General features: G+C 37.2%; 1 protein-coding gene across 1 annotated transcript in view; it reads left to right on the top strand.

Moving 5' to 3' along the window:
- The window catches only part of GBE1 (1,4-alpha-glucan branching enzyme 1), a 96,966-nt gene that overhangs the window by 18,942 nt on the left and 51,165 nt on the right, over nucleotides 1-26,859 (top strand). Inside the window, exons 3-8 of the mRNA XM_075197072.1 lie at nucleotides 1,870-2,039; nucleotides 5,434-5,549; nucleotides 9,320-9,445; nucleotides 11,370-11,505; nucleotides 18,519-18,609; nucleotides 20,995-21,204. Coding sequence (XP_075053173.1) covers nucleotides 1,870-2,039; nucleotides 5,434-5,549; nucleotides 9,320-9,445; nucleotides 11,370-11,505; nucleotides 18,519-18,609; nucleotides 20,995-21,204 — 849 coding nt within the window. The remainder of the gene's footprint in view (nucleotides 1-1,869; nucleotides 2,040-5,433; nucleotides 5,550-9,319; nucleotides 9,446-11,369; nucleotides 11,506-18,518; nucleotides 18,610-20,994; nucleotides 21,205-26,859) is intronic.

Here is a 26,859-nt window from a genome sequence, read left to right on the forward strand (position 1 = left end):
CAGCTTCTCTGTACTAAGTCCCGACTAAAATGAGTTAGACTTTGCCTAGCCTGCCTACTGAACAGACAGACAGTCAATCAGGAACGTGAGACTACTGATTAGCTGTACGTATATTCAATGTGCGGATTAGCCAAAGTTCAACTCATTTGTGCTGGGACTTACTACAGAGTGGTTCTGTGTGTTTGTTTTTTTAGATTATAAACCATTGAATTATGTCGCTTCAAAATCCAGAAGATGGAGGGTAAGTATTTTACTACTACACTACAGAAAAAAGGGGAAAAGATAATATAAGTTTGTTTGGGTTCCCCCTCAAAGACCGGGACAGACACCAAGTAAGTAACATCGCCAATGGATTGAAATTGAGCCTCCAAATAGCTGAATAGTCAATCTGACCGTCTGGAGCCCTAAACTTTCCATTACATTTTAGTAAATTTACCCCAAAGACTTGTCCAGCAATTTGTAACTTTATTTTACCTTCGCTGTGCAGTCTTAAGGGAGATGTCTGGAATTCAATAAATAAAAATAGTTTTTATTTTAGTTTTGAAGATTTGTGAACTTTTTAATGATCTATTTAATAAAATAAACACAAGCTAGACTTGGCTATTTATATATGTGTGCCGTGTGTATAAATAACATTTGTGGTTGTTAGTATAGATTCAGTTGTGGGATTGTGGGCCTGATTCATTAAAGGAAAACTACAAGGCAAAAATAGGCACTAATGAGTCTATTGGGGTGCTTCATTCAACCACTGCTACAGCATTAACAGGTACTGTACCTGTTAAACAATCAAAACAAACAAACTAATAAACGAGAGAACGCTGGTTAAAATGATATCTGTGTATGCTAGTTTATTGCAAACCTCAATCTAAAAAGATAAAAATCACATAAAATAAACTATAGTAATCACGCTAAATGTGGTCGATTATATGATAAGAATCAAATATGAAAATAAAATTACATTCCAGTATATACTGACTGCTTTTCTCAAACTCCGTAATGCTTATAAAATGCTCATAATGCAGTTCTCCAATCCTTTGGATATTATTGTCCTTGTAAGAACAGTTATCCTATGATCCAAACTTTGTACTCAAAGTGCCAAATTTGTGCCTCCTTAATGGTACCAAGGTGAATTATTGGAACTGAAGTTTACCCAGGAATATTCCTTCACATGCAATTGGTAATCAGTTTAACCATGTTCTTAACAAGGATTAGCTCCACATCCATTCAAAAAACAATCGGTTCAATCCGTTTTAGGAAACCACAGAAGCTATTTGGGAAGTCAGTAACTGCTATTATCAACAAAATAAATTGGTCGTTGTACCCTTAGATCAAAAAAGAAAATTCACTTGATGGAATGGAGGCTGGAACCGCTGCATACACACTGTTCTTACATGAGCAAAAATAATAAAAGTTAAATATGTTTGGCCAAACCTGCACACATGAGCGTTACTGACGCGTTTCTCCACCTCTTAGGAGGCAGTTTCATCAGAGGTAGAAACATTAAGGCACGCAAAATTAATGTAAATTGTGTGTGTTTAAAAAACAAACAAACAATAAAAACCTCTGCTCTAACAGACAATACACTGCAGGATACATCCAATACATGGTTGGAATATAAATTCCAAAAAGAAGGCACAGAAAGAAAAAGTATTCAATGATTGCCACCTGTTGTTAATAGTCATTAATGACAAAAGTTGGCACTGACTTGCTGGTATATTAACAGGATCCTACTTACGGACTGTTTGTGCTGACTGGAGCTAATGAGTGTGGAATATATTTTGGGGGAGGTAGGTGGGAATTAAATATGAGACTTTACTTTCATCTCGTATGTACTGTTCTGATATAAATTTCTTGTTGTTGTCTTGGAAGGTATGCTTTGTTCAAGGACCGTTTGAAGAACCTTGAAGGATTTGAAGGTGGTCTGGAGAAGTTTTCAAGAAGTTATCATTCATTTGGAATCCACACCCAGCCAGATGGTGGAATATATTGCAAAGAATGGGCTCCGGGGGCTGAGGCCGTTTTCCTTACTGGCGATTTCAGTGAGTGTTTTTTAAAGAGGCAATCCAGCTTCAAATGTACTGACTAACAATTGTATAACAGCCAGATGTTTATGACTGGGACATAGGTTGCTATTCTGCAAGTCACCAACCATTATAGGCAGCACGGTAAGGAGAAAAACTGCAAAAAGAACCACTGTCCAATATATATTTGCCCACCCATGGATTTATTCCCATACTCCCACTGAACAATATGTGCCTACAGGTGCATATAAAATTAAATACATTAGCAGGCCTAGCCATCCTGTGGCTTTCCAGGTGTTGTGAAACTACAAGTCTCAGCATGCTCTGCCAGCTATTGGCTGGCAATCTACTGGCAAGGCATGCTGGGACTTGTAGTTTCACAACACCTGGAGAGCCACAGGTTGGCCAGACCGGACATTCGGATCCTTTAGAAGTATAGTGCGTACATTTGCTGTCCTAGTTTTGTGGATTTTCACCAATTGCTTAAAAGTAGTTATGGGAAGAATCGTGTTAGAGTGATTTATTTTCTGTTTTCTCTTTTATACCTAAAACTCCATTTATCCCCCAATATACTGCATAAGGAAATCTTTGTCTTCAAAGAACAGTATAAGAAAGTATTGAAGGTTATTCTTGCTAAAGCCGGCACAGGGTACAATGCGGTCTTAAGTGTATTTGTGCCCTATCATAACAACTATGTACTTATAGATATTGGCACTGGTTCCTTAAGGAAAATAAGGCTAAAAAAAGGAGTAATTTTTCTACAGAACAAACCATGTTACAATGCAAGGGGTGCAAATTAGTTTATTATTTTGCACATAAGTTAAATACTGACTGTTATTTCATGTAGCACACAAATACTTGATAGCTTTATTTTTACAATGAAATTTAAATTTGATCTAGGACATGCCCTACCTCAATTGTAAAGCTGTCCCCACATTTTAAAATTACCTCCCCCCCCCCCCTTCCAATGCAACATGGTTTTGCCAAGGTGCAGTTAGTCCTTTTTTGTTTACTTTAATGAATCAAGCCCATTGTGTTCACCTGATTTTCTTAAGTAAATAATGAAATATTAAATTGTCCACCTCCATAGAAATGTTTTTCTTTAGTTCAAGCAGCAAGTGTGACTATTTTTAATGCCTTTTTTCTATTTAGTTTTACATTGTTTCACATTCGTATTAATATGTTTATATTTTGTGTGTGAAGTTCATGCTTATGAAGAATACTTTTTTGGAACTTCGTTCCTTCAATTCAATGAAAAAAAAAAAAAAATACAAATCTGTCAGCCCTTTATCTCCACATTCTAGGGCAGCAGAGATGTTTCCTGCAGGGAACCTATCACATTTACTATGAAACCTGCTGCTGCAGCAGTAAAATTGATGCTGCTTGTACATTTTCTACCTATTGCATATAGATTATTGTTCCCTGTACCAATCCCCTGCTCACTGTGGGTAACTTCCTATTTGTCTGGTACAGAGAAATTTAAATCTCAGAGTGAACTTTAATGCCTTCCCATTTGTCTCCTGCTTACAGCAAAAATATTCATAGAAACCTTTCACAGTATATATAGTAACTAACGTTGTTTAGTAAATATAGAATGCCATATACAATTTACACCTTTTTAAACAGCACAGTTATATTCTATTAATATTATTGTATGTTTACATATTAATAGTTGTGCATATATTTAATGTTCTGGGTCAAGCAGCTATAGCAGACCATTAGTTCAGAGTTATTCTAACTTTTATTGGAATCCTGCAATTCTCATTCTGTAGCTATTTAATTGGCCAGGAAGAGAAATGCTTTTGGACTTTCTGCAGGTCTGAGAACGTTGGCAGTGTGCTAGGCAGACTGGCTAAGTCATGGGACATCTAAACCAGGCCAATGCCTCCCTTGTTTGTTTGATTCTTTGTTGCATTGAAATTATTTTGGCTCAAGCTGGATAGATGCATTTTAAGGTCATAACTGCGGATACTGTGTGGGTTGCACGCAATACACCCCATCACTATGTTGGATTATGAATCAACATCATTTTGAAAAGGGGAAAAAACAGGACAACCACATAACCTGGAGTGTGTGTGCAGGTCATATAATCCTCTCCATCCTTACTATTGGGTCTCAAACAAAGCAAGACCATTATGGGAACCAGGTTATAGGGGAATCAGCAGTTTAAATTATAGGAAAATATTTAAGGGGGGGGGCACTCTATTCATCATCATCATCATCATTTATTTATATAGCGCCACTGACTCCGCAGCGCTGTACAGAGAACTCATTCACATCTGTCCCTGCCCCATTGGAGCTTACAGTCTAAATTCCCTAATATAGACACACACTCACACACATAGAGAGGGAGACAGACAGACAGGTAGAGACTAGGGTCAATTTTGATAGCAACCAATTAACCTACTAGTATGTTTTTGGAGTGTGGGAGGAAACCGGAGCACCCGGAGGAAACCCACGCAATCACAGGGAGAACATACAAACTCCGCACAGATAAGGCCATGGTCGGGAATTGAACTCATGACCCTAGCGCTGTGAGGCAGAAGTGCTACCACTTCGCCACTGTGCTGCCTCTATTGGCAATCCTGGTATGTATGGAAGCCCTAGCTTAATGTACGGCGCTGCGGAACCCCTGTGGCGCCAAACAAATAAAGGATAATAATAATGATAAAAGTAAAATATGTCCACACTCCTAATTCCATACAGGACAGACATACAGCCAAAATTCATTTAGCTATTGGTTTGGAATTTACTCCCTATCTGTAGTTCTGCCCTAAACATATCTGCACAAGAATATGGGGAATTGTAGTAATCTCCCTGATATGCCTCAGCCAAGTTATAAAACGGTGTCCCGGAAAGGCTAGTAATGTTTCCATGTGTGTGTTTGTCTGTTAGAGGATCTTAAACTAATATACATCCTGTTCTGATAATACAAACCTCCCTATTGGTCTAGAAGCAACTGTGAGCGAACAACGATTATTCCATAATACCGGTAACTGCAGTAACAGACTATAATAAATAAATAAATGGGATCAAATATTCCCTTCAGCTTTAGAACAAATATTACACAATGGATGAGATTTATGAGCAACAATCCCACTGTCGGCCCTTTTCTGTGATAGATTCCACAATAGTGAGTTGCCCGTTTCTTACCCCTAACATAAAAACTCTGTGGTGACTGCAGACTAGGAGATATAATATATATGTGTTTTTATTTTTTCCCAAGTCCTTCTGTGATCAATAAATTCATATCGTTAAGTGCATCATTTTTATACTTGGGGGGGTATATCTTAAATATATTAATTGATGGTAGTGGTATGCTGCAGATTTTGCATGCATTATATTGTTGTTTCCGGGCTTCTTTTTAGTACAAATGTTCTATTACTGATAGTTTTCCTCTTTCCTGTTTCAGATAATTGGAACCCCACTGCACATCCGTATAGGAAACTGGACTATGGGAAATGGGAAATTCACATTCCACCCAGAGAAGATAAAACTCCACCTATACATCACAGTTCAAAGATAAAGGTAGGTGCAACAGCACCCCCCCCCCTCAAGTTTGGCAGATACATCTACACAATGATTTCTATTTATTATGAAGTTAAGTAAATCGTTTGTTTAAATAAGGACAGGAAAAAACTCAGAAGTAGAAAGTCACCATGCAGCTCATTGCAAATCTTATTTCACTAACATTAATTTTATATATTTTTTCCATTTGCCTCGGTGATGTTTCTGTTTTATTTTTTTAGTATATTGGTTCAGCCCACAAAGTATTTGCCTCGTCTCTTTGTGGATAACAGGTCCACATTATCCCCCCCCCGCCCCCTCTTTGATTGAACTCTGGGACCTGTTTAATCGGATGCGTAATTAGTGGGGGAGTGGCCAAGGAACATTTCGGGTGTGTCTGGGCACATTAAGGGGTAACAGGCATTTAATTGGACATGTGAGGTACAATTAGCATAGTTCGTAAATATTTTTCTTTGTATCTCAATGCAGAGTCAATACTAAGTATTTCTGTATTGTAATACGAAAGGGATCGTTTGACACTTCCATCAATTTTAAAAGTATTGCTATAGATCATTTTTGGAATAATTGCTATAAACGCATAAAATGAACTGGGGCCACTACTGTGTGACGTAACAGGAATATTTATTTGCTGGTCCCATTACCATTAATATTATCATGGCATTGGCATTATAAAATAAGAAATAATTAACAAACAAATGATATATGTGTGTATGTATATGTATGTGTGTGTATATGTATGTATATATATATATATATATATATATATATATATATATATATATATATATATATATATATATATATATATATAATTTTACAAAATGCTCAATGAAGCTGTTGTATATTAATTGGTCTTGTATTGTAATAATGCATTTGTAATTTGCATTTGAAAAGGTAAGTGCACCGCATAAGGCTGGGTGCTCCCCGGTAAGCCTTCACACATTTGTAGGTGTTTTAGATTTCTGGTAGGTAGTGCAGAAAGCAGACCGACAGTGCCGCCATCTCTAACTGTTGTTCGATTGGCACCATCATAAAAGTGATAATTCATTTTATCATTTTCTTTTGATTGTCATCTGTTCTGATGTGACATGTTAGGAAAAGTAAAAGTGAGTGTACACACACACACACACTTAATTGTAAGTACAACAAACTGTTTCTCGTGCTATATCTTATCAGCGGGTTGCACATTTTTTTTACATTTTGTACAACTCATTACTTTTTTTCCTTTTGCGAAAATCAGGATGGTTAGTTGCTATTGGATGCGTATTAATCTTTACAATTGTAGAGCAATTGGTAGTTATTTAGATCTCTTTTGCAGATTCTATTTGGGGTCCTAACCTGCATCGTTTTAAGTCCTAAGCAAATTAAAATTGCTATAAACTTCCTTGATTAGTTGAACTCCTCAGGTAGTATGTGTGTAGCTTAAATTTGAATGCCAGAATTGCATTTCAGAATAATGACTTACCCTGTAGGAAGAAAATGAGTTATCTTGGCTATTTTACGTTTGCTTTAGAAATGAAATGCTTTCCCAACAAATTTTTGCATTCTAACCTGGAAAGTATTCAGTATGAGAATTCTCCTAATGATGCACAGCATTTTTGTGGGGAATAAGAAGTCGTTTCAAATCTTGTAAATGAAAATGGCCGTAAAATATTTGTTGTTTATAATTTTAACATAAAAGGAATCATGGAGCTCTATTTTGTCTATTACGGTGGAGTTTATATTCCTTGTCTTGCTAGGAGATAAATGCTCTGCTGTCCCTTTAAAAACGCTTGGGGCCTGATTTATTAGCAAACGCAAAACGGACATAATGTGTGTGTGTGTGTGTGTGTTTTTTTTTTTTTGTTTTTTTTTAAACGTATGTACATCAGGCATATTCGTGTCTGTATTCAAAAAGGAGCGGTTGTGTAGATACATTTATTGATGAATACAAGTCTAGGTCCGCTCTGCTATAACAGACACTGCAGGATACGTCTAATAAATATGTAGAATATAAAGTCCCAAAAGCACGCACAGAATGAAAAAAAAAATATTCAGTTAGTCACCTGTTAATAATATCATCATCAGCTGCAGCTATTTATATAGCGTCACTATTTCTGCAACGCTGTACAGAGAACTCGCTCGCATCAGTCCCTGCCCCATAGGAGCTTACAGTCTACATCTCCTAACATACACTCACATAGACCAAGAGAGAGACTAAGGGCAATGTAATAGCAGCTAATTAACCTACCAGTATGTTTTTTTGGCGTGTCGGAGGAAACTGGAGCACCCGGAGAAAACCCACGCAAACCTGGGTAGAACATTCAAACTCCACACAGATAAGCCCATGGATGGGAATTGAACTCATGACCCCAGGGCTGTGAGGCAGAAGTGCTAACCACTAAGCTGCTGTCCTCTCTATCGATAGCTAACACTTTTTCTATCATACATTGCAGCACAGAATCTGAAGACTCTATAGAACTGAGCTATAACCATATATCTCACCCATGGTGTTCTGTGTGAACATTGAATGACTGATTCTTGTATCTTCTTAGATGTGGTAGTGCTTGAATTGTAAAAAGCTAATGGATGAAGAGATGGATTTTATTTTTGTAAAATGAAAAATTGCATACATCTTTTTCCACTAATTGCAATATTTTATGTTGCAGAAATTATTGTTGGGAGGTACTTTGACCCCATTAACTTTTTTCTAACCGGTATATTGATGACCTATTTACTGCTATTATATTCTACTTAACACATACAATAATATAAATGGTCACTTTTAGATTTCAATGACTGAATCAGCTTTGCCTCTCTTACGGAGTGCGCTGGATACACACTGCAAAATGCACGGAGCAACAGTGGTTTTATGCTTCATAAATCACTAACTGGGTCTAAAGGCTAGTTTTAAACTTTTCGTTTTTCGTTGTCTGCAACTAGTGTATTATTGCAGTCATTCTTAGAATATCTTGCCTTATGAAAGGGTAATTAAACTTTTGTTTAAAAAGTCATTTGTCTTTTTATTGTCTCTGGTTGCTTTCAAATTCATGGTTTTAGCTTGAATTGCTACTTTTTATTCCAAAACGCTGTATTATTCCCTGAAATAGTTTTTGAGGCTAAGGGCTAAGAGCTATAAATCTCTACTGACCAGTACATTTATCTTGAGTTCTAAAGTGATGGACTGATAAAAGTGGCTGCTCGAGGCAGCAGATAGACTGGCACACTTTAAATCTAAAGAAACTTTTTTTTTTTTTTTTAACATATTGTACCTAGCAATGCTAAAACTAAATCATGAGAACTGATTATGGGAAGCTTGAGGCTAAGTGTCTCCTTGAACCAACCTGTTTTGTCATTGAATGCAACAAATCTATGGCAACTTCCCCTTGCAGACTTTATAGTATGCCGTACAAGAGCATTTGGTTTATTGGAATTTTAATCACCATTGTTTGGGTAGAAAAGAAAATCATGAGAAGGTATTACTAGCCTTCAGACAAAATGTTAAAAATAATTAAAGTTAAAATTTTGTTTTATTTCCCATATATATGTATATAATTCTACAACCAGTTGTTAGAAAGGTTTTCTCAATGACAGGTGCTGTCACAGTGCTTGTCTTTATGGTGGGCTTAATTCTACTGTTTTCCCATACAAATGTACATTTGTCTAATGTATTATTACAGTAATCGCTAATATCGGTTATATTGTCTTTGTTTATTTAACCTATGAACTGTCTTATATGGTTTTGCATACAATGTACTGAACAGTCTTTTTAAATTTGTTTTCTTTTTTAGGTAGTAGTCAAAAGCAAATCTGGAGAACTTCTCTATCGGATTTCACCATGGGCGAAGTTTGTGGCTCCGAGCGAGAGAAATGTGATATATGACTGGATACACTGGGAACCAGCTCAGCCTTATATAGTAAGAATGATTTGACCACTGACTGGGGTTTTGGAAAAGCCAAGTATCTGTTTATATTTGGCCTCTCCACACTTCTCCTTGCCGTACACTCAGCCTTCCTACCTGTACATTGCTTGTATGCCCTAATCTTCCTGCCTCCCTGTTGTACGCTTAGCATCTTATTATCACTCCTCCTCCTATGCTACATCACTTCCTCATCTCCCCCTCCCCTCCTTTCCCCTTAACCAAGCTTATTTCCTCTTCAACTGCCTCCATTCAGCATATCCGAACAACTCCTCTTCCATCTCTGTGTGTAATACTTGTGGAAAGACCTTATTATAAGTCCTATAGAGGAAACTTGTTCTGTATTTAAAAGCACAACATGTATTGCTAGTATAATCTATTGTTTATTGTCACGACCGTATACATCTGCTTGTGTAGGTGGCAGGACATTGTGTAAACAAATGAGACATAGATAACTTTACACAAAATAGATTTCCTTTTTGTCTACCCTACTCCTTCCCCTTTGTTTCTCCATACCGTTCCCTTCCCACCACCTCCCTGATCCAGCTGCCAATAACAACGCACCCACTGTGTTTTCCCTTCCTCTTCCTCGCTGCACCCTGCAGCCTTCACTCCAGCACGATGTTAAACTATTGTTATGTAGGTCACAGCTGTGCATAGCTGGTGTATTAACATTCCTTTTTATGTCTAAGTTTACCATCTTATCATGGGATCACAGATTGCCCAGATGGATCATTTGCTTGAATATTTGTTTCTACAACATCCTGCAACACTTCCTTACAAAAGTATTAAACATAAAGTGTAAAAAAAGGAAAAAAAAATTCCGTCTGATTTTTTTTTTTTAATCCCTCTAATCAACTACACCCTCATCATCTTTACTTATATTGTTGTTTTATGCGTCACCAATCCTTGGAAATTAAATCAATTCCAGCCACCACTTACCTTTGTTTTCATAGGTGCCCCTTTCTTCTCCACCTCTGACTCATTCACTGCTGTGTACTTTGGCAGACTGAAAAACTTTCTGACCCTTAATGGTCTCTAAAATAAAAGTATAAAAAAACGGTTTGGCAAACATATTATCTACTGGGAAATATGCATTAGAAAAAGGAAATGTAGGGGCTTGAACTTGCTCCTCCTGGCAGCTTCTGCTTTCAGAGAGGCGAGGATAATTTTTCCCGACCTCCACAGGTTGTTGGCCGTATGGTGTCATCCAGCCAAGCCATGATTAAGATTCTGCAGTGCACCGAACATATCACCGCATATCACATCTACGCCCATTTATTTTAATGAAAAAAGTGATAACGGCAAGCTAGGTGAACTACAGTTAAACCAGTTCCATGTGTATATTTATATACTGTCTTTTCAAAAATAACGATTTGCCTGTACTTGGGACGTGACAACATGGAATGCACTGCTTCCACTTTTCGGTGGAATATTTGCAATATAGACGAACTCAACAAGTTGGGATCTACATTGAAGAGCGCTTTAGCATTATAGATGCATTTTTTTTTTTTTAAAGAAGGAAATAAATGTTGTCGCCTAGTTCATAAGCAATCATGGTCCTTAACTCCATAAATGTAATATCATCATCATCATAACCATTTATTTATATAGTGCCACTAATTCCGCAGCACTGTACAGAGAACTCATTCACATTAGTCCCTGCGCCATTGGAGCTTACAGTCTAAATTCCCAAACATACACGCAGACAGAGAGAAAGAGATGCTAGGGTCAATTTGATAGCAGCCAATTAACCTACCAGTATGTTTTTGGAGTGTGGGCGGAAACCGGAGCACACGGAGAAAACCCACACAAACACAGGTCATACAAACTCCAGACAGATAAGGCCATGGTCGGGAATTGAACTCAGTGGTGTGATGCAGAAGTGCTAGCAATAAGCCACCATGATTTCTTCTTACAGCGTAAACATGACCGTCCGATGAAGGCCAAGAGCATACGTATTTATGAAGCTCATGTTGGAATTGCATCGCCAGAAGGGAAAATCGCATCATATAAGAATTTCACACATAACGTGTTACCAAAGATAAAGGATCTTGGTAAGTTACGGAATGAATGGTTTGTGTGATGCCTCATTCTACTGCTCTCTAATTCTCATATGTTCCCTTTTCTATGCAATAAATGTTCACCTTGTGTCATTTCCTCCAGAAAGGCGCTTTCTATTCGGTAGTATTGCATATAGGCTCATGCTGAGTGATGCATTTAGTCTTTTGCTCCTATTCTATTACCGATGCCTCAAGCCATGGGAAATACAGATCATTTATTTTTCAGAAAGTTCAGAAAAATAAGCATTTCTCTTCTCATGACTCTATGTGTATTTGGTATTGTTTTGAAAACCTAAAGTAGTTGCCATAGATACCTTTTATGTATTTCTGCTCTTTCAGTTCATCGTTCTTTTCAATGTGGTTATAGTATAGTGCATCAAGCTCTGTGTTTTTCTCATGTACAACTGTACTGTAGTATTTGGTTTTCTGATTTCCTCTTTTAGATGATGCAGGCATAATATTTGTCTTACAGATTTTTTTTCCATTTTCTTTTTTATTTAATTACATACTTGTCTCTGAGCTTAGATCAAGATGTTGTTTCCAGTTTATAAAAGTAAGCAAGCACATAGAACTCATACAGAAGCACATGCTATCACATGTGTCATATCAACCTTTATAGCTAGCATGCTCTGATCTAAAGTAGCGCGCGACATTGTCAACACAACATTTATTTGTCTTTCAGCGCTTTGACCAATATTGGGTCTAAATAAAGAAATGCAAACCATGTGGAACCTCAATGCTTGTTATATGCACAAGTTACTAGCGCATCCCCCACTATATGGTCTGTGGAAATGGTCTTAGGGGTAAATGTATCAAACCTTCTATAAAGGACAAGTGAAGGTGTTGCCAATAGAAACCAATCCAATTCTAGCTATCATTTATCTAGTACGTGCTAGAATCTGATTGGTTGAAATGGGCAACCCCTCCACTCTCGTTTATAGAAGCTTTAGTAAATCTACCCCTTAGTCGCTTACATTATTCATGAGGGCCCTTCGGGACTGTCTTTATTACATGTGTCACTGTTATGTGTGTAACATTACTTAGCCAGGTTTATTTGTTAGAACTCTGTAACAGGTACTTTTCTGAAGTACAGGCTTTGAGTATCCTGTAACATAAAAGATCTTTGGAGGGATTTCCATGCAGGGCAGATAGGCCTTATTAAATGCATGAGAGTCCTGGATCAGGCTCATCAGCAAATGAAAACAATATAATCTAAAACTATAACATGTAATAAAAATTATACCATTGTTCCTGGCATTATATAAGCATCCATTTATATACTATGAGAATCCTATTAGGCATACAGAACAAAAAATTGTTATGGGATGATTATTTATATATGAGCAGATAGTGACAATTGTATATACAGTGCAAGAGATGATACCTATAACATATATGAAAAATAATTGATTACATTAACGTTGTGCTTATATTGAAGATAGTGCACATCTCTCATAAACCGCACTACTCTTTATTTCACAGTACAACTATCTCTCCCATGTATTACTATTTGTTAATAAAACAAACTCCTACCTTTTGCAATTTTATTTTTATTTTCCATCTTGCAGTATTAGTTAGGGGATACCACCCATCGTAACATCCAGTACTCTCCATAGTTGTATCCACGCACTCAATTTACTTTTATTCCCCCTCCTCCATTTTGCTATTTACTAAGTTACTGGTGGTTTCAGCCTATGACGCCAGCATGATTCTTTTGTAGGGAAGCCGTAGCGATTTCATTTCGAAGCCATTGCTATGATGGCACTAGTGATTCCAGTCAAATCATGGATTACTGTGCTGGAGACCACTTGGGTTCATAAATGATCTGACTGCAGTCTGTAGAACAGCGCTGATCTCATCTCCTTTCTACTCAGGCTAATACTATAGTGACAGTAACGTCTATATATAATTGTGAATATATCTACATTGTGAGTATTGCTTACATATTAATATATGTATAATCTGTAAATGCTAGTATGTGTTTCTCACTGGAAGTTACATAGGTAATAAATGTTTTTCCTTCCTCTGCATCTACACAGGTCACCTTAAGCGACATTATGAATACTAATATTTACTTGTATGGTACCAGCACACTCCGCAGCTCTTTACAATGGCCAACAAACACAGTAATAAAATATGACTCTATATGAACGAGAGTCAAAGGAAAGAGAGTCCTGCTGGCAAGCTTAGAGTCTGTAGAAAACTAGGAGTTTCATACATGATTTTGAGAACACAGATTGCATATTGGCCCAGCCAGACTGCAGTGGTGAAAAAAGTGATTGAATACTAGATAGAATATTTTAGGAAGTGTTAAGAAGGTGGTTCAGGAATGTGTGATGAGCTTGCCTGAAGATATGTGTTTTCAGGGAGCATTTGAAGATTTGTAGGCTAGGGAAATGGCTTGTTACACAAGTGATGGAATTCCACAGGATGGATACAGCCCAACAAATGTCCTGTAACCGGGATAGGAGCAGCTTATGAGTGAGAGTGGAGGAACTAACTTGGAAAATATGTTAAGACATATATGGTTATAGAATTATTTTATATTGGATCTTGTAAAGTATAGGCATCCGATTAGGAGATGAGCAGAGCAGCAATAAATCAAAATTTAACGTGGAAAATATGTTTAGCGGCTGCATTCAAAATGGATTTTAGTAGTTAAAGTCTAGTTAAATTAAGACCAGTAAGAGGGGATTTGCACTAGTTAATGAGAGTGATAGTGCATGAATTAAAGTTTTTTTTTAATTGTCTTGTGTAAGATTATTAGAATGTTAGTTGCATGTAACAGGATTTGGAAACTGATTAGAAGTGATGAACAAAGGAGAGTTCTGAGTCAATGATGACACCTAGGAAGCAGGTTTGATGATTACTGTTGTGTTGTCAACAGAAATAAAGATGATAAATAGCTTCTATTGGCTGGTAGAAAGATTAACAGCTCAAAGTTTGACTTTATGCCATTCTCTATCTTTGATGAACTCTCAACACCACAAAGACCTCCGGTAACATGGGCCTATCCAACCGTAAAAGATCCAGAGAGGTTACTTAAATTTGGGTGTCCTCAACATATATACTGAAACACAAAGGAGCTTATTAGTTTTCCAAGAGGAGTGGTAGAGATAGAGAACATCTGAGGGCCTAGAACTGAGCCTTGTGGTATTCCAGTTGATTGTGGAAGCAGATAAGTAGATCCAGAGAATAAAATGTTGAACGACCTCTTTAAGAGGTAAGATGAGATCCAGGGTAGGACAGTGTCCTAAACAGCTAAGAAACACAACATTTGTGTGAGAAGTGAATGGTCAGTGGGAAATGCAGCAGAGAGGTCAATGATGGTTAGTGAATAGTGGCCATTAGATTTAGCAGTGATCATTCACCACCTTAGTCAATGCAGTTGCTGTTGGGAATGAAAACCTGACTAAATAAGGTGTAATAGGTTGTGTGAGGAACCCGGCAAGTGTAGGCAATCCTCTCAGGAACCCCTGGAGGAGCATGGGAGCTGATAGATAGGATTGTAATCTGAGAGAGAATTTGGGTCAGAATTTTCCAGAATAGGAGAAATTGCCACATTCTTACATGCTTGACTAATGATTGAAAATACTTAATTAGATGTTAGTTAAGGCTGGGATGAACACAGGAGACGACAAACAACTGTTTTGTGATGGGATAGGGAAGAGTGGACAGGTGGTAGCGTGGGAACAGAAAATAAGATTATAGACTTCATCTTCATGTGCGGGAACAAATAAAGACAAAATGCCAGAGTGCAAGAAAGGAATCAAACATGTTCTTGTTTAGGGGAGAATATAAAAGTTCAAATCAAATCTTGTCCTTAAAGTGGAAAGCAAGATCTTGGACAGCGATAGGGGTTACAGTACTTGATATGGGAAGGTTGAGAAGAGATTTAAATGTATTTAAAGATGCATTTGGGTTCAGAAGAACGAGTTGAGATGAGAATTTGGAAGTAGAGAATTTTGATAGGAGAGATAAATAAGCAATTACATTTCTTTTGTCCACGTTCTCAAGTCAAGTTGTGTACCATTATCTCTTCATTTATGCGGAGTCCCCAAAACCGATATGTAGCTACATCGGCTGATCAATAGCACAAACATCCATGACTCAACTCTCGCATACAGAGAATACAGTAGCCATGCCTGTCTGGTGGTACACTCATTAAGGCCAGGGAAAAGCAACTAATAAGACAGATTGTGAGGAAAAGCATTTTCTGTAGTTTTTGAGAATTTAATAAAAATAAAAAATATATCCTTTTTAAATGGAAATATGTTTAATAGTAATACTTGTGTGCTTTCAGTATATGATGCACTTTAATTGTCATAAGAAGTTTGCAAGTAACTGTGGGCTTTGACTCCTTATGATAAAGATCCATTCAGCGACATCGACAACAGCCAAGTCTGTTTCTTCAGCAATTTCCTTGACCATTTAATTCCAGTTTGGCCTGTTGGCCAAATTTCCGTGATAAATTCTAGCCAAGCACTTCCACGTGTAGGAGTGACTTTGTTTTACTTAATAACAAGAAACCATTCTAAAAATAAGATCAATGTGTATTTTGTATAAGCCCCCTTGAATACTTCACATTCTCACTAAATTTGTTCTTAATAAATCATTTTAATTAACAGAAGCTGAAACAAACACTATAAAGCTATGTACAATATGTTCACACTTCAGTCGGAACAATGACACCGTACAGAATGTTCAGAATTCAGGAGAAAAAATGGAATTTATTACTGTTGGTCTTATTAACCTGAAGGTTATTCTTTACTGATATTAATCATCTTCTGTCTGTTTGAAGGAAGATCTCTTTACTGACATTAAAGTTTTACTTAAGAAGGATTTGTTCTGACTTCTGTGGACTGTTTTCCCTTCAGGTTTTCTTCATTTTATATCACAGAATAGCAGTTTAACTAAGTGACAAAAATGTGGGGAAAAGTTTTTTTTTTTTTTAATGTATTTCGTTCTGTGTTTCTTCTTCTCAAAGCGATGCAAACCGACTTTTATGTCTGTTCTTTTCAAGAGCTCCCTTCGGGGAATTAAATGTGATAAGGAATATGTAATGATTAAAGATATAAGTACAGTGTGTTTGAAATGTATTTACAAAAAGCTATGGTTAAGCGCAAGGTATAGTACAAACAATCAATTACTTTCGTCTGCTTTCATGATCCACCTTGTAAATATCAAATGTGATTGTGAAGTTCAGGACATGCAGATGGGGTATGGTTAATATTCAAAAGTCAAATTGGATTTGTATTTGCATTTTCCACTTAAGAACACAGAAAAATGCTACAGGTTTGGTCTTCTGGACATCTGGAAGCGACCTTTGCATTTACATGGCCGTCATTAACATTAAAATATTAAACTGGCTTTAGACAGCAACCTTAAATTCTATGAAAAATACAGGTTTTGTGTTTTTCCAGTTTATACTAAATGTGTAGAGCCATATCTGCAGAAGGCTAGTCTTGTACCTATTACAGTATTTCTGCTTTTTATTCCTGATAAGTGTCCATCAATAAATAATTATGTAGGTAAAGAAAGTAAGTAAAAAACCATAATCTATCCCTTATGGTTTTTTACTTTCTTTACTTGCGTAAATCGGTGAGACCATGTGAATCCCAAAGAAGATTGTTGAACACTGACTGGTGCACATACAACAGGTGCTGTAGCCTACAGCCATTCAACATTTGTTTTCCTTTTATAAACTACTAGAAATTGGTTGTTGTTTGTTTTAACACCTTTATTTTTATAAATACCCAGGTTTCTCTGCAATAGTACAAACGTAATGTGATGACAAAGGCTAAAATCAAAATGAAGATTTTTATTTGCGGTGTGATCAAATTTTATGGTAACTTTTAGGATTTGTGTGTGTGTGTCATATGAATGAATTTACGTTGGGAGACTGCTAGTTAACAAAATTGTGTGTTCAGGTTCATTCTATGGTGAGACCTGCCAAGGTTGGAATGTGCTATTTTTCTCAAAGTGTTCTCCTCTCACGCCAAGTCTTACACTTCTAAGTTAGTGACTCTGGTTTTATTTCTGAAACTTATTTGTGCAACTTATTTTGTATGTCTTGTTGTTAACTGTTTTGTACTTAAGCCTTGGAAACTTTTTTCGGATTAAATACATTTAATCTAGCATATTCTATGTGACTTTTTGTGAAGTTACAAAGCCAAGTGAGGCTCATGCTACATGTGTATGTGATTTAAGTGTGGAACATTAATAAGTGGTTTTGGTGAACGCAAGGACTCCATGGTAAACCATTTCTGGTGGCAGAAAAGGTGTATTCTTTGGTAAGTGAATAAGAGGACTCCAGTCACGGCCAGCTGTTTCAGATTGCTGTATCTGGGGCAGGATGGGCGTTCGTGACAAATGTAATTTAAAGTATAACCCCACTCAAAATTTTGAAATCAGCAAATGGTTATAGGAGATAGGAATGCATCGCTCTGGCCCCGATTTGGGGAGGATGGAGTGCTGGATCCCAGAAATCAGAACCCTGAACTCCGCTCAAAATTATATTTTAAGATTTATGTTGGCACTGTAAGGCTTGTAGCCTCCACGTTGTCTTTAGTATTTGACAATTTGTTCACTGCCTACGCTTTACTATTTGCAGTCTTATTTATTTGTCAATAAAGTTTTTTGGGGGAAAAAAAGCCCATTTAGGTCAACATGACCTAGGGTAGTACAAAGAATCATGTAAATGTGTCTGAATATGACAGGTGTTTTTTTTTTTTATCATTTTCTACTATTCTGTGTATGTGTAATGCATGTTTTCTACTGGGAAACAGTAATTGCACTACAGTGCTCTAACTCATAGCAACTATAAGCCAATCCGATGTTTGCTTCTATTGGTTGTGTTAGAAAAGACCAGCATCTAATCGGTTGTTGTGCAACATATCTCTTTATTTGTACATTGTTCATTAATGTCTTCTGGTATGTTTGCATAGATGTCTATACATTGTAACGTACATGAAAGCCAGATATTGAGATGTCTCTTTATCCAACAGGGTACAACTGCATACAAATGATGGCTATCATGGAACATGCATATTATGCAAGTTTTGGCTATCAAATCACCAGTTTCTTTGCTGCATCAAGGTAACCATTATTTGTTTAAAAGAAGTTTGTTTCCAAAGCTGTTTACTAATTAAACAATGGAGGACATAGCTAATGCATAGTTACATCTCATGATAAGAAATTATTTGTGGGTAATATCTTGTCCTAGAGAATTATGTCTTTATTTTTACTTGCTAGGCACATTTCCATCATTCAGTGGGATCACCCCAATTATCTAGCTATGTCTGGATAGTTTGTCTTTTCAATAGGAGAAGTATAATCCACACAGTTCATGCCATCTTGAGACGCTTTAAGAAACAGAAACAGTGTTTTTTGCTCCCTGCCCTCAAAAATGCTTAATTATTATTTATTATTATTATTATTATTATGTATTCTTTTTTACTTATAATCCTCCACAAAGGGTCCACAGCAACGTACAATGGGTGATATAACCATAAATTAGATCTATATTAACTATACAAGTGTGGCAGGCAATGATTTAATCCAGTAGTAAGTGTAAAGCAGTGTTAATAAAATGTGTTGCTTTAAGAGTGATATCCAGTAAGCCTGATTTAAGAAAATATATAATATATATAATTATTTGTTCTTGGTGGGATTGTTACAAATGTAAAACTTTTTCTGGCGCCTTTTATATTCTTTGTTAAGATGCCTCTATCACCATCACTTAACCTTTCAAAGTAAATAGTACATAACCCTACTCCTGGTTTTACCATTACTATCCCCTTTTTTTTCCACCCAATTTTTTTTTTAACTCAAATTGCTTTTTTTTCCCCATAATTCACACTTCTGATGCACCCAATTAACAGGAGATCTAGGAATAGCTTCATTTGACTGTTCTACATAATGTGGGACTTAGAAGGAAGTAAAGACTGGATTCCGTGTCTTCCTGTCTCTCCATTCAAATCCATGGGAGCCCTTGATTATTTATTTAGCTTTTGGGAGAGGCAATTGCAAATGTTCCTTTTCTAGCTTAACATACAGTGAGCAAGACAAATTCTGTTTTAAAGACTTAGAGACCAGTGTGGGTTTTAGGGGGAGGACAGTAGGTGCTAACACTTATTGTATTCCATTTAAACTTGGTAATGGTCACTATGTCCTGATGGTGCCATTAAATTTAATGTAATTAGTGTTACACAAGTTGCCTTTATGTAATAAAGTCTATAAATGCCGCCTGTTCATGTAATAGTGATTGGGTTACAATGTAGCAAAATCTTCATACACAAAGTGTATTGACATGTTCTATATATACTAAGGGTCACTTGTGAATGTCAAAAGTGTAAAACCATCATGCAAATGTTCTTTTGTGACATCCTGGGCCTGGTTCATTAAAGAAAGCAAGTCCACTTATGTTGCATATTTTGCGTTCTTTTTTCTCCCCTCTGAGCATGAACGAAACAGAAACATGCTCCAAAGAACATGTTCACACGTAAATGACACAGCCGACAGCCTACGATTTCATGGATGGAACGGGGAGGGGAAGGGGTGTATTGCATGTAGTTTGTGTAGAGTAAGGTGGTGCCAAGTTCAAATACAGGCAGCAGTGTCTGACTCAAGTTTTGGGCATCTCTAAGATACGTGTTTTTCTGTCGTACCACTAGCACCAGCTACAGGTCAGATGTTAGTGCTGAGCGATAGTGGTGATGGTCACGTATACATGCTAGAACATGTGCTTGCAATCATCAGCAACTGTAAAAATGCATTTTATGTACAGTAGACTTAAATAACACAATTGTACTTCATGAAAAAAGAATGGAAAATATTTTTTTTAAATATTTTTTCATTTGATGACAATAATATTAGCAGTGACTGTAACTGATTTTTTTTTTTTTTTGTCTGTGTGTTCTGCTGGGACTTTATATTGTACGTATCCAGCAGTTTGTTGTGTCTGTCACAATACTGCAAGTGCTGTATATGCAACACGTACCCACACCTGTATTTAACAAGACACTTTCTTCAGATGTTGAATACAGGCGTGCGTGTACCTGAAATACATGCATTCTTAAAAGAAACTCGCATTACGTTTGTTTTACATGCTTTAATGATTCAGGCCCCATGTGCCTAGTTTTGCGCAGTTGCAGGTAAGCAAATGGATGTGTGGGCCAAGATGGGGGCATTGGGGGACAGAAGTACGTTCCAGGTATTGGGAGAGGTTGACAAGTCTAGGATGTGTGGATGTGCACAAGAGCTCCTAGCTGTGCTTGAATTGCAGGAATTACATTTCATTTTGGATGACGGGATTATTTAAAAGAGTAGAGGGGGCTCATTTAGAGAGCACACAGCCCTTGTTGCTTTTATTTCTCACCTAGTGAGGTTGAAAGTTTATTATAAGTGTGTTATTCCATGTTTTTTGCATAATGCTTAACATGCAGTCTTACGAATACATGTTTTTTGGGGTTTATTTAATAGTCGCTATGGAACACCAGACGATTTAAAGGAGCTGATTGATGTCGCCCATTCTATGGGAATCCAGGTGTTACTTGATGTTGTACATAGCCATGCCTCAAAGAACAGTGAAGATGGTCTCAACCAGTTTGATGGTACAAACTCCTGCTTCTTCCATGAAGGACCTCGAGGCAGTCATGATCTCTGGGACAGCAGACTGTTCGACTATTCAAAGTGAGTTATCCTAAAAAATGTAATGTGCTCTAACCGTGCCTTTATCTCTTGGTTCTACAGTACATTACTTGGTTGGATGATGTTAAGTTTATTTTTTAATATTGCCACAACAATCAAAAGTGCTCAAAGGCTGAAATACAGAACCATAACAACCATAATCTATGTAGGTGTGGAGGAATGTTAAATAGACACAATTGTGGTTTTCTCTGGTGATGACTGTCTCTACATTAACACAGGGCTTGACAATTTGTTTTGGAATCTTGGCGTAATAATTTAGAAACCAGACAAGTTTTAAAACATTCTGGTATCTGCTAATAAATAATGGATCATAGATGCATCATTTTTACACAACGCTTACCCTTTTTAAAGACATTATTTACCTTTCAAACCACATCATAATATAATAAATCTCGTTAATCTCACTCCTTTCTCACCCTCAAGTCCATTTTTGTATGCTCCCTCTGACTCTCCAAATACATTCACCCCCCTCAGCATCAGCATCACTGCCCACTCCATGCCCTTCTTCATTCCACCCCGCATCTTCCTCCTCTCCGCATAATGCCCCTGTGTGTCAGCCTTCATCATTATAGTCAACCTACCCACCTCATATTCATCACCTGCCTCCATTATCTCTCCTTCATCATAATAATTAACACCCCAATCCAGTTGTCGTTAATTACCAGTTTTCAGTAATTGTTAACCCCTCCTTCCTGCGTCATCATTAGCCCCAAATCTCCACTCTAAATTCTGCATGAATCATTAACTTTTCTCATCCTATCATTAACCCCATCCCGCTTTATTATTAAACCCTCCCACTCAATCTCAGCTACGCAGCTTTTCCACATTTACTTGGGTGACATGGAAGGACAAAAATGTATGATCAGTTCCCCTCTAAGAGCCTGAGCTCCCTCGATCAGAGAGGAACTGATCTGTCATCCATTCCACTCTGAGCAAGTTTACATCTGGCACGCCAGAGTGCGGGCTGTGTACAATAGTGTGTCCATTTAATGCTGGTGATGGTGATAAGTAGAGAGCTTATAACGGAGTACACCGAGCCTTGGACATGACAGAGCTCAGAGAAGAACAAGTATCCTAATTCACTCAGGACATGACTCCCCAAGAGTGAGCGTTATGGCCCAGTTTTTAAACACCATGGCCACCTGGCGCCCAGGGTCCCGCATTAACACATGTCTACTCCAATAGTGCTCAGTGCTTTATAGATATGCAATATGTAATATTTGGTATACGTTTTAAGATCTATTTCAATGATTATCACATCTTCAAGGGGCTCTTAGTAGCTTGGCATATCTGGCTGAAGACGGCATCATATGAGAAGATTTGCGTCCGTCACATGACTCCCACGTCTACTCTTGTAACTCCATCTTTGGTCTTGAACGTCCTGCTACTAACGAGCCCCCAGGATGATTACCATAAATATTGTGATTCAGTTTAGGGCATTCATGTCTTTTTAAAGTGCTCCGATCGCCCCCACACACTGTGGAGGCAGCCGTTTTACAGGCTGAGCTAATTTTCATGGCAATGTCTGCAGTCAATTCACTACTGACTGTCACATCTCTGAGTCACTAGTTCCTAGCGAGTTGATAAACGGAAAGTGGGGATGTCTTCAGTGTGTGTAGATGACGTGCACTTTAAAGGGCTGTCTTGATAAATACAATATATTGTAGAGTTGTTTCCACTGACTAAAACTATTTTATTTCCTTGCTGTTTACTCCATTATGCAAAAAGTTTAAATACGCTAAACAAAACGCAGCCATTAACATTTAAATGCCACTGTCTGCTACGGTGAAATCTAGCCTTCAGTCTGCACTTTGTATAGACTGCAACAGTGACCTCCGGAGGCAAAAATAAGCTACTGTATTACTTTCAAAGTTCTTAAACTGCAAAATGTGGTTTTTTTCTCTAAGTTCAAGTACATTTTTATGAAAATACCGTTTTTAAAGTGGCCGTGATTGATTGCAGTCTTTATTGATTGCAATACTCGACTTCCATATCTGTTATAAGTAATGTACTCTTTGTACAATTTGAGTTGTCAACATTTTGTTTAGTTGAACACAGTAATGTATTTTTTTGTAATTGCATTGGAGTCAAGCAGAGCACAGGTAATGAGATTACTTGTAAGTACGTTAAGGGTAAGAGGATCATCTCCTTTCTGATGCTTAGATTCTGTCTGGAGATATTTAAGACATCTAAATCTTTTAAGGCTTTTATTTTTAAATGACTGTAAAATGATAAATAACACATGTTTTCATATACTCCTGAGTTTTTTATCATGAAACAAGCGCAATCTAATTTAGCTACTGATGCGGATAATAAAACAGAAAATTAAAATATGTGCTTTTTAAAATAGGAAAATGATCCAGATGATTAAATCAGTTACAGCTTAACAAGAAAATGTACGCACAAATGAAAATAGTGATTTCATACTTCTTTTAAGAGGTTCTTATTCATACTGTGTACTTGAAAAGTGGTCAATAGACAGTGCGGTCTGATCTTAGTTTTTGCTTATTGATAGCTGTCCTGATGACATACCTCTCTAGATCATCAGTACGTCCTACACCTGAGCAAAGCCAGTTCTAGAATGCTGGAAATGTATCGATCACTTTTAAGGAGCACAATTTCTAAAGAGGTTTCAGGAAATGTAGTTTCAAGTCATCAATTAAGCATGTGGGACAGACTGACAGTTATAGCATACTGCAATAAGCTGCTTTTAAATAACGATTCCAAACAAATTTGGTAATGTCTCATTCACCGTGACCTAATTCCTCTTTTGTAAGTAGTAAAAACATGACCGTATTATAAAAACTGGGGGCTTGCTTTCAATATACTCTAAATACATATATTTAACACTCCCACTGTATTTACTATAAATACTAATGGATAAATATATAAACTATTGTTGTTATACTTCTTCACCTGGTTTCTATAGTTATGTTAGTAAGTCTGCTTGCACAGCTTACCATTCAGAATAGGTGCCATTGTTAGTTTCTCTTCCTTTAGTGCTGGGTATATAGGTACCATAAAGAGAAGGAAGATAAAGTTCCCTGGGTGTAATATGACAGAAGAGCCTGTTTAAAAATGATGCCGCAAAGCAGAAGAAAAATAGGATTAGTAAACGGACATATGTGAAGCCTACCCATACCCCTCTGGGGTAAAGCCTAATATTCTATTACCGGTAATGCCACCTTTCATAAATCTATCCATTGATTAACTACTTCAATTAACCTATTGCCTACCTACAGTACTACCTCAATTAAAGTTTATTTTCATATCCGATACTATATGTACATTATTATTACAGTTTTGATTTAATGTGTTTGCCATGTGCAAGTTGTGTTACTATGTATGCTAATTCATAGTCCATAAATGTAATGTACAATTACGGAAAAGCCAGTGTATATTGGATCCCCCCATTCTCTCCAACCTTTCATCTCTCTCTTCTCATTCTGTATTGGCAAGTCACATGAAACCTAGAAATTGCTTATAGATTTTTAGCATAGCCGCATAATGTCTTTAGTGATTGTTAATACATTCCAGAAAATCCTAGTTGTATTGTCTTATTAGTGCTCTGATTTACTAGGTATTAATAAGTGATCATTTAATAGCTGATAGCATGCTGATCTATCATCTAAATTCTGTGACACTGAGATCATTTATAATGTGATAAAATATTGATTGGGCCTTTCTTTTCCTCCCTTACATTCAGTTTCTGTGGACAGCTTATTGTAATTTAACAATGCTGCATATTTTCACTTTAGCAGAGCAGTTGTTGGATTCCTCTAAGCTTATATTCCCATCCCCTGCAGTAATGCATGTATAGAATCATATGAGATGATGCCTGCACCTTCTCGCTATCGCTTTAACTCAGCAGCAGATTAATTAGTATGTTATGTTAGTATTACTGTTCAATTGCAAAATTCTTCTGCGTGGTAGATATATATGACTGCCACTGCAACAAAAATTCTCTATCCTCACCCAGTAAATATTTATCTTTTATTTAAATCAATCTATACAGAGAATATGTAGTCATTGACATAATCATATAGCGCCACTAATTCCACAGTGCTGTACAGAGAACTTATTCATATCCGTCCCTGCCCCATTGGAGCTTACATTCTAAATTCCCTAACACACATACAAACAGACAGAGAGAGACCAGGGTCAATTTTGATAGCAGCCAATTAACCTACCAGTATGTTTTTGGAGTGTGGGAGGAAACCGGAGCACCCAGAGGAAACCCACGCAAACACGGGGAGAACATACAAACTCCACACAGATAAGGCCATGGTCGGGAATCGGACTCATGGCCCCAGTGCTGTGAGGCAGAAGTGCTAACCATTAAGCCACTGTGCTGCCCCCGTGCTCCAAAGGAGCTTACAGTCTAAATTCTCTATCACACACACACACGGGCAGTAAGAGGGAACAGGCAGCCCTCCGAACTTTCACCTGCCACTCCCCGCTCCTTCCTGGTATATTGTCAGATTTGTTTGTTGTATCAAATACATGCTGATATATTATTACTGATAGGTGTAGCTTTCTTTGACTACATGTATTGTTTTAACTTATTACTGAGATTAAGGGTAATGTGAGGCCCTTTTGAAGGATAGAGGGCTGCACCATGCCTGGAAATCCACGCAAACTGGGGGGAGCAGAACATACAAACTCCATACAGATAAGGTCCTGGTGTAAACCCAGGTCTGTGAAGCAGCAATGTGTGATTGTGCTGCCGTGGCACCCCATTCCCTTCCATCCTTCCTCTGTCATTACATGACCACAAATGAGTAAATCAGGAAGCTCATCTGTGGTCACATGATGGTGGAGGGGGTTGGGCTTTGTGCTTTGAAAGTTCCAAAGCCACTATGGATGTGACTGTGGGTACCATGGTAACCTTTACTAAGCTATAAATTGTTAATAGTAACTAAAATCTTATTTATTACTTTTTGAATTAAAGCCCAAAGTTTTAATGTTTTCTTTAAAAGCTTTGTGTTTTCTTAATGATAACCAGAATTATTTATGGTAAAAACAAAATTGTTTTAGTTATTTTTACAGTTTAATTTTTTTGTGTGGGGCCCACTGGGAAATTCCCGGGCAACCCCGGTGGACCAGTCCATACCCATACATACATGTTGCCATATAAATCTCCTCCAAATTAGGAGTGAAGATCTGGTGATGCAGGACCCACTACTGGGGGTATATTTACTAGACTGCGGGTTTGAAAAAGTGGCGATGGTTGCCTATAGCAACCAATCAGATTCCAATTATCTTTTATTTAGTACATTCTACAAAATGACAGCTAGAATCTGATCGGTTGCTATAGGCAACATCTAAACCTTTGCATACCCGCAGTTTATTAAATCTAGCCCGTCGAGTTTAAAAAGCAGAACATGAAGAAACTGCTCTAATATGAAAGCCTCCAGGATTTATTTTTTGTTTCATTTATAGGTTGAATTATTTTTATATTTATAATGATAGTCTCGGGGGCATTGTGTTCTCAATTGTGGATGTAGCTCTTTGGTTTAGAGCTCGACTAGAATTGTTCCTTGCGTGTTTCCTGATATACCCCAGTTTAAGCAAGGTATATTTTTTTTTTTATTTTTTTTAACAGTTAAATACTATTTTTACCTTATGTAAATCTAA

This window comes from Mixophyes fleayi, chromosome 2 (genome assembly GCF_038048845.1).
Source record: "Mixophyes fleayi isolate aMixFle1 chromosome 2, aMixFle1.hap1, whole genome shotgun sequence".
Taxonomy (NCBI): Eukaryota; Metazoa; Chordata; class Amphibia; order Anura; family Limnodynastidae; genus Mixophyes; species Mixophyes fleayi.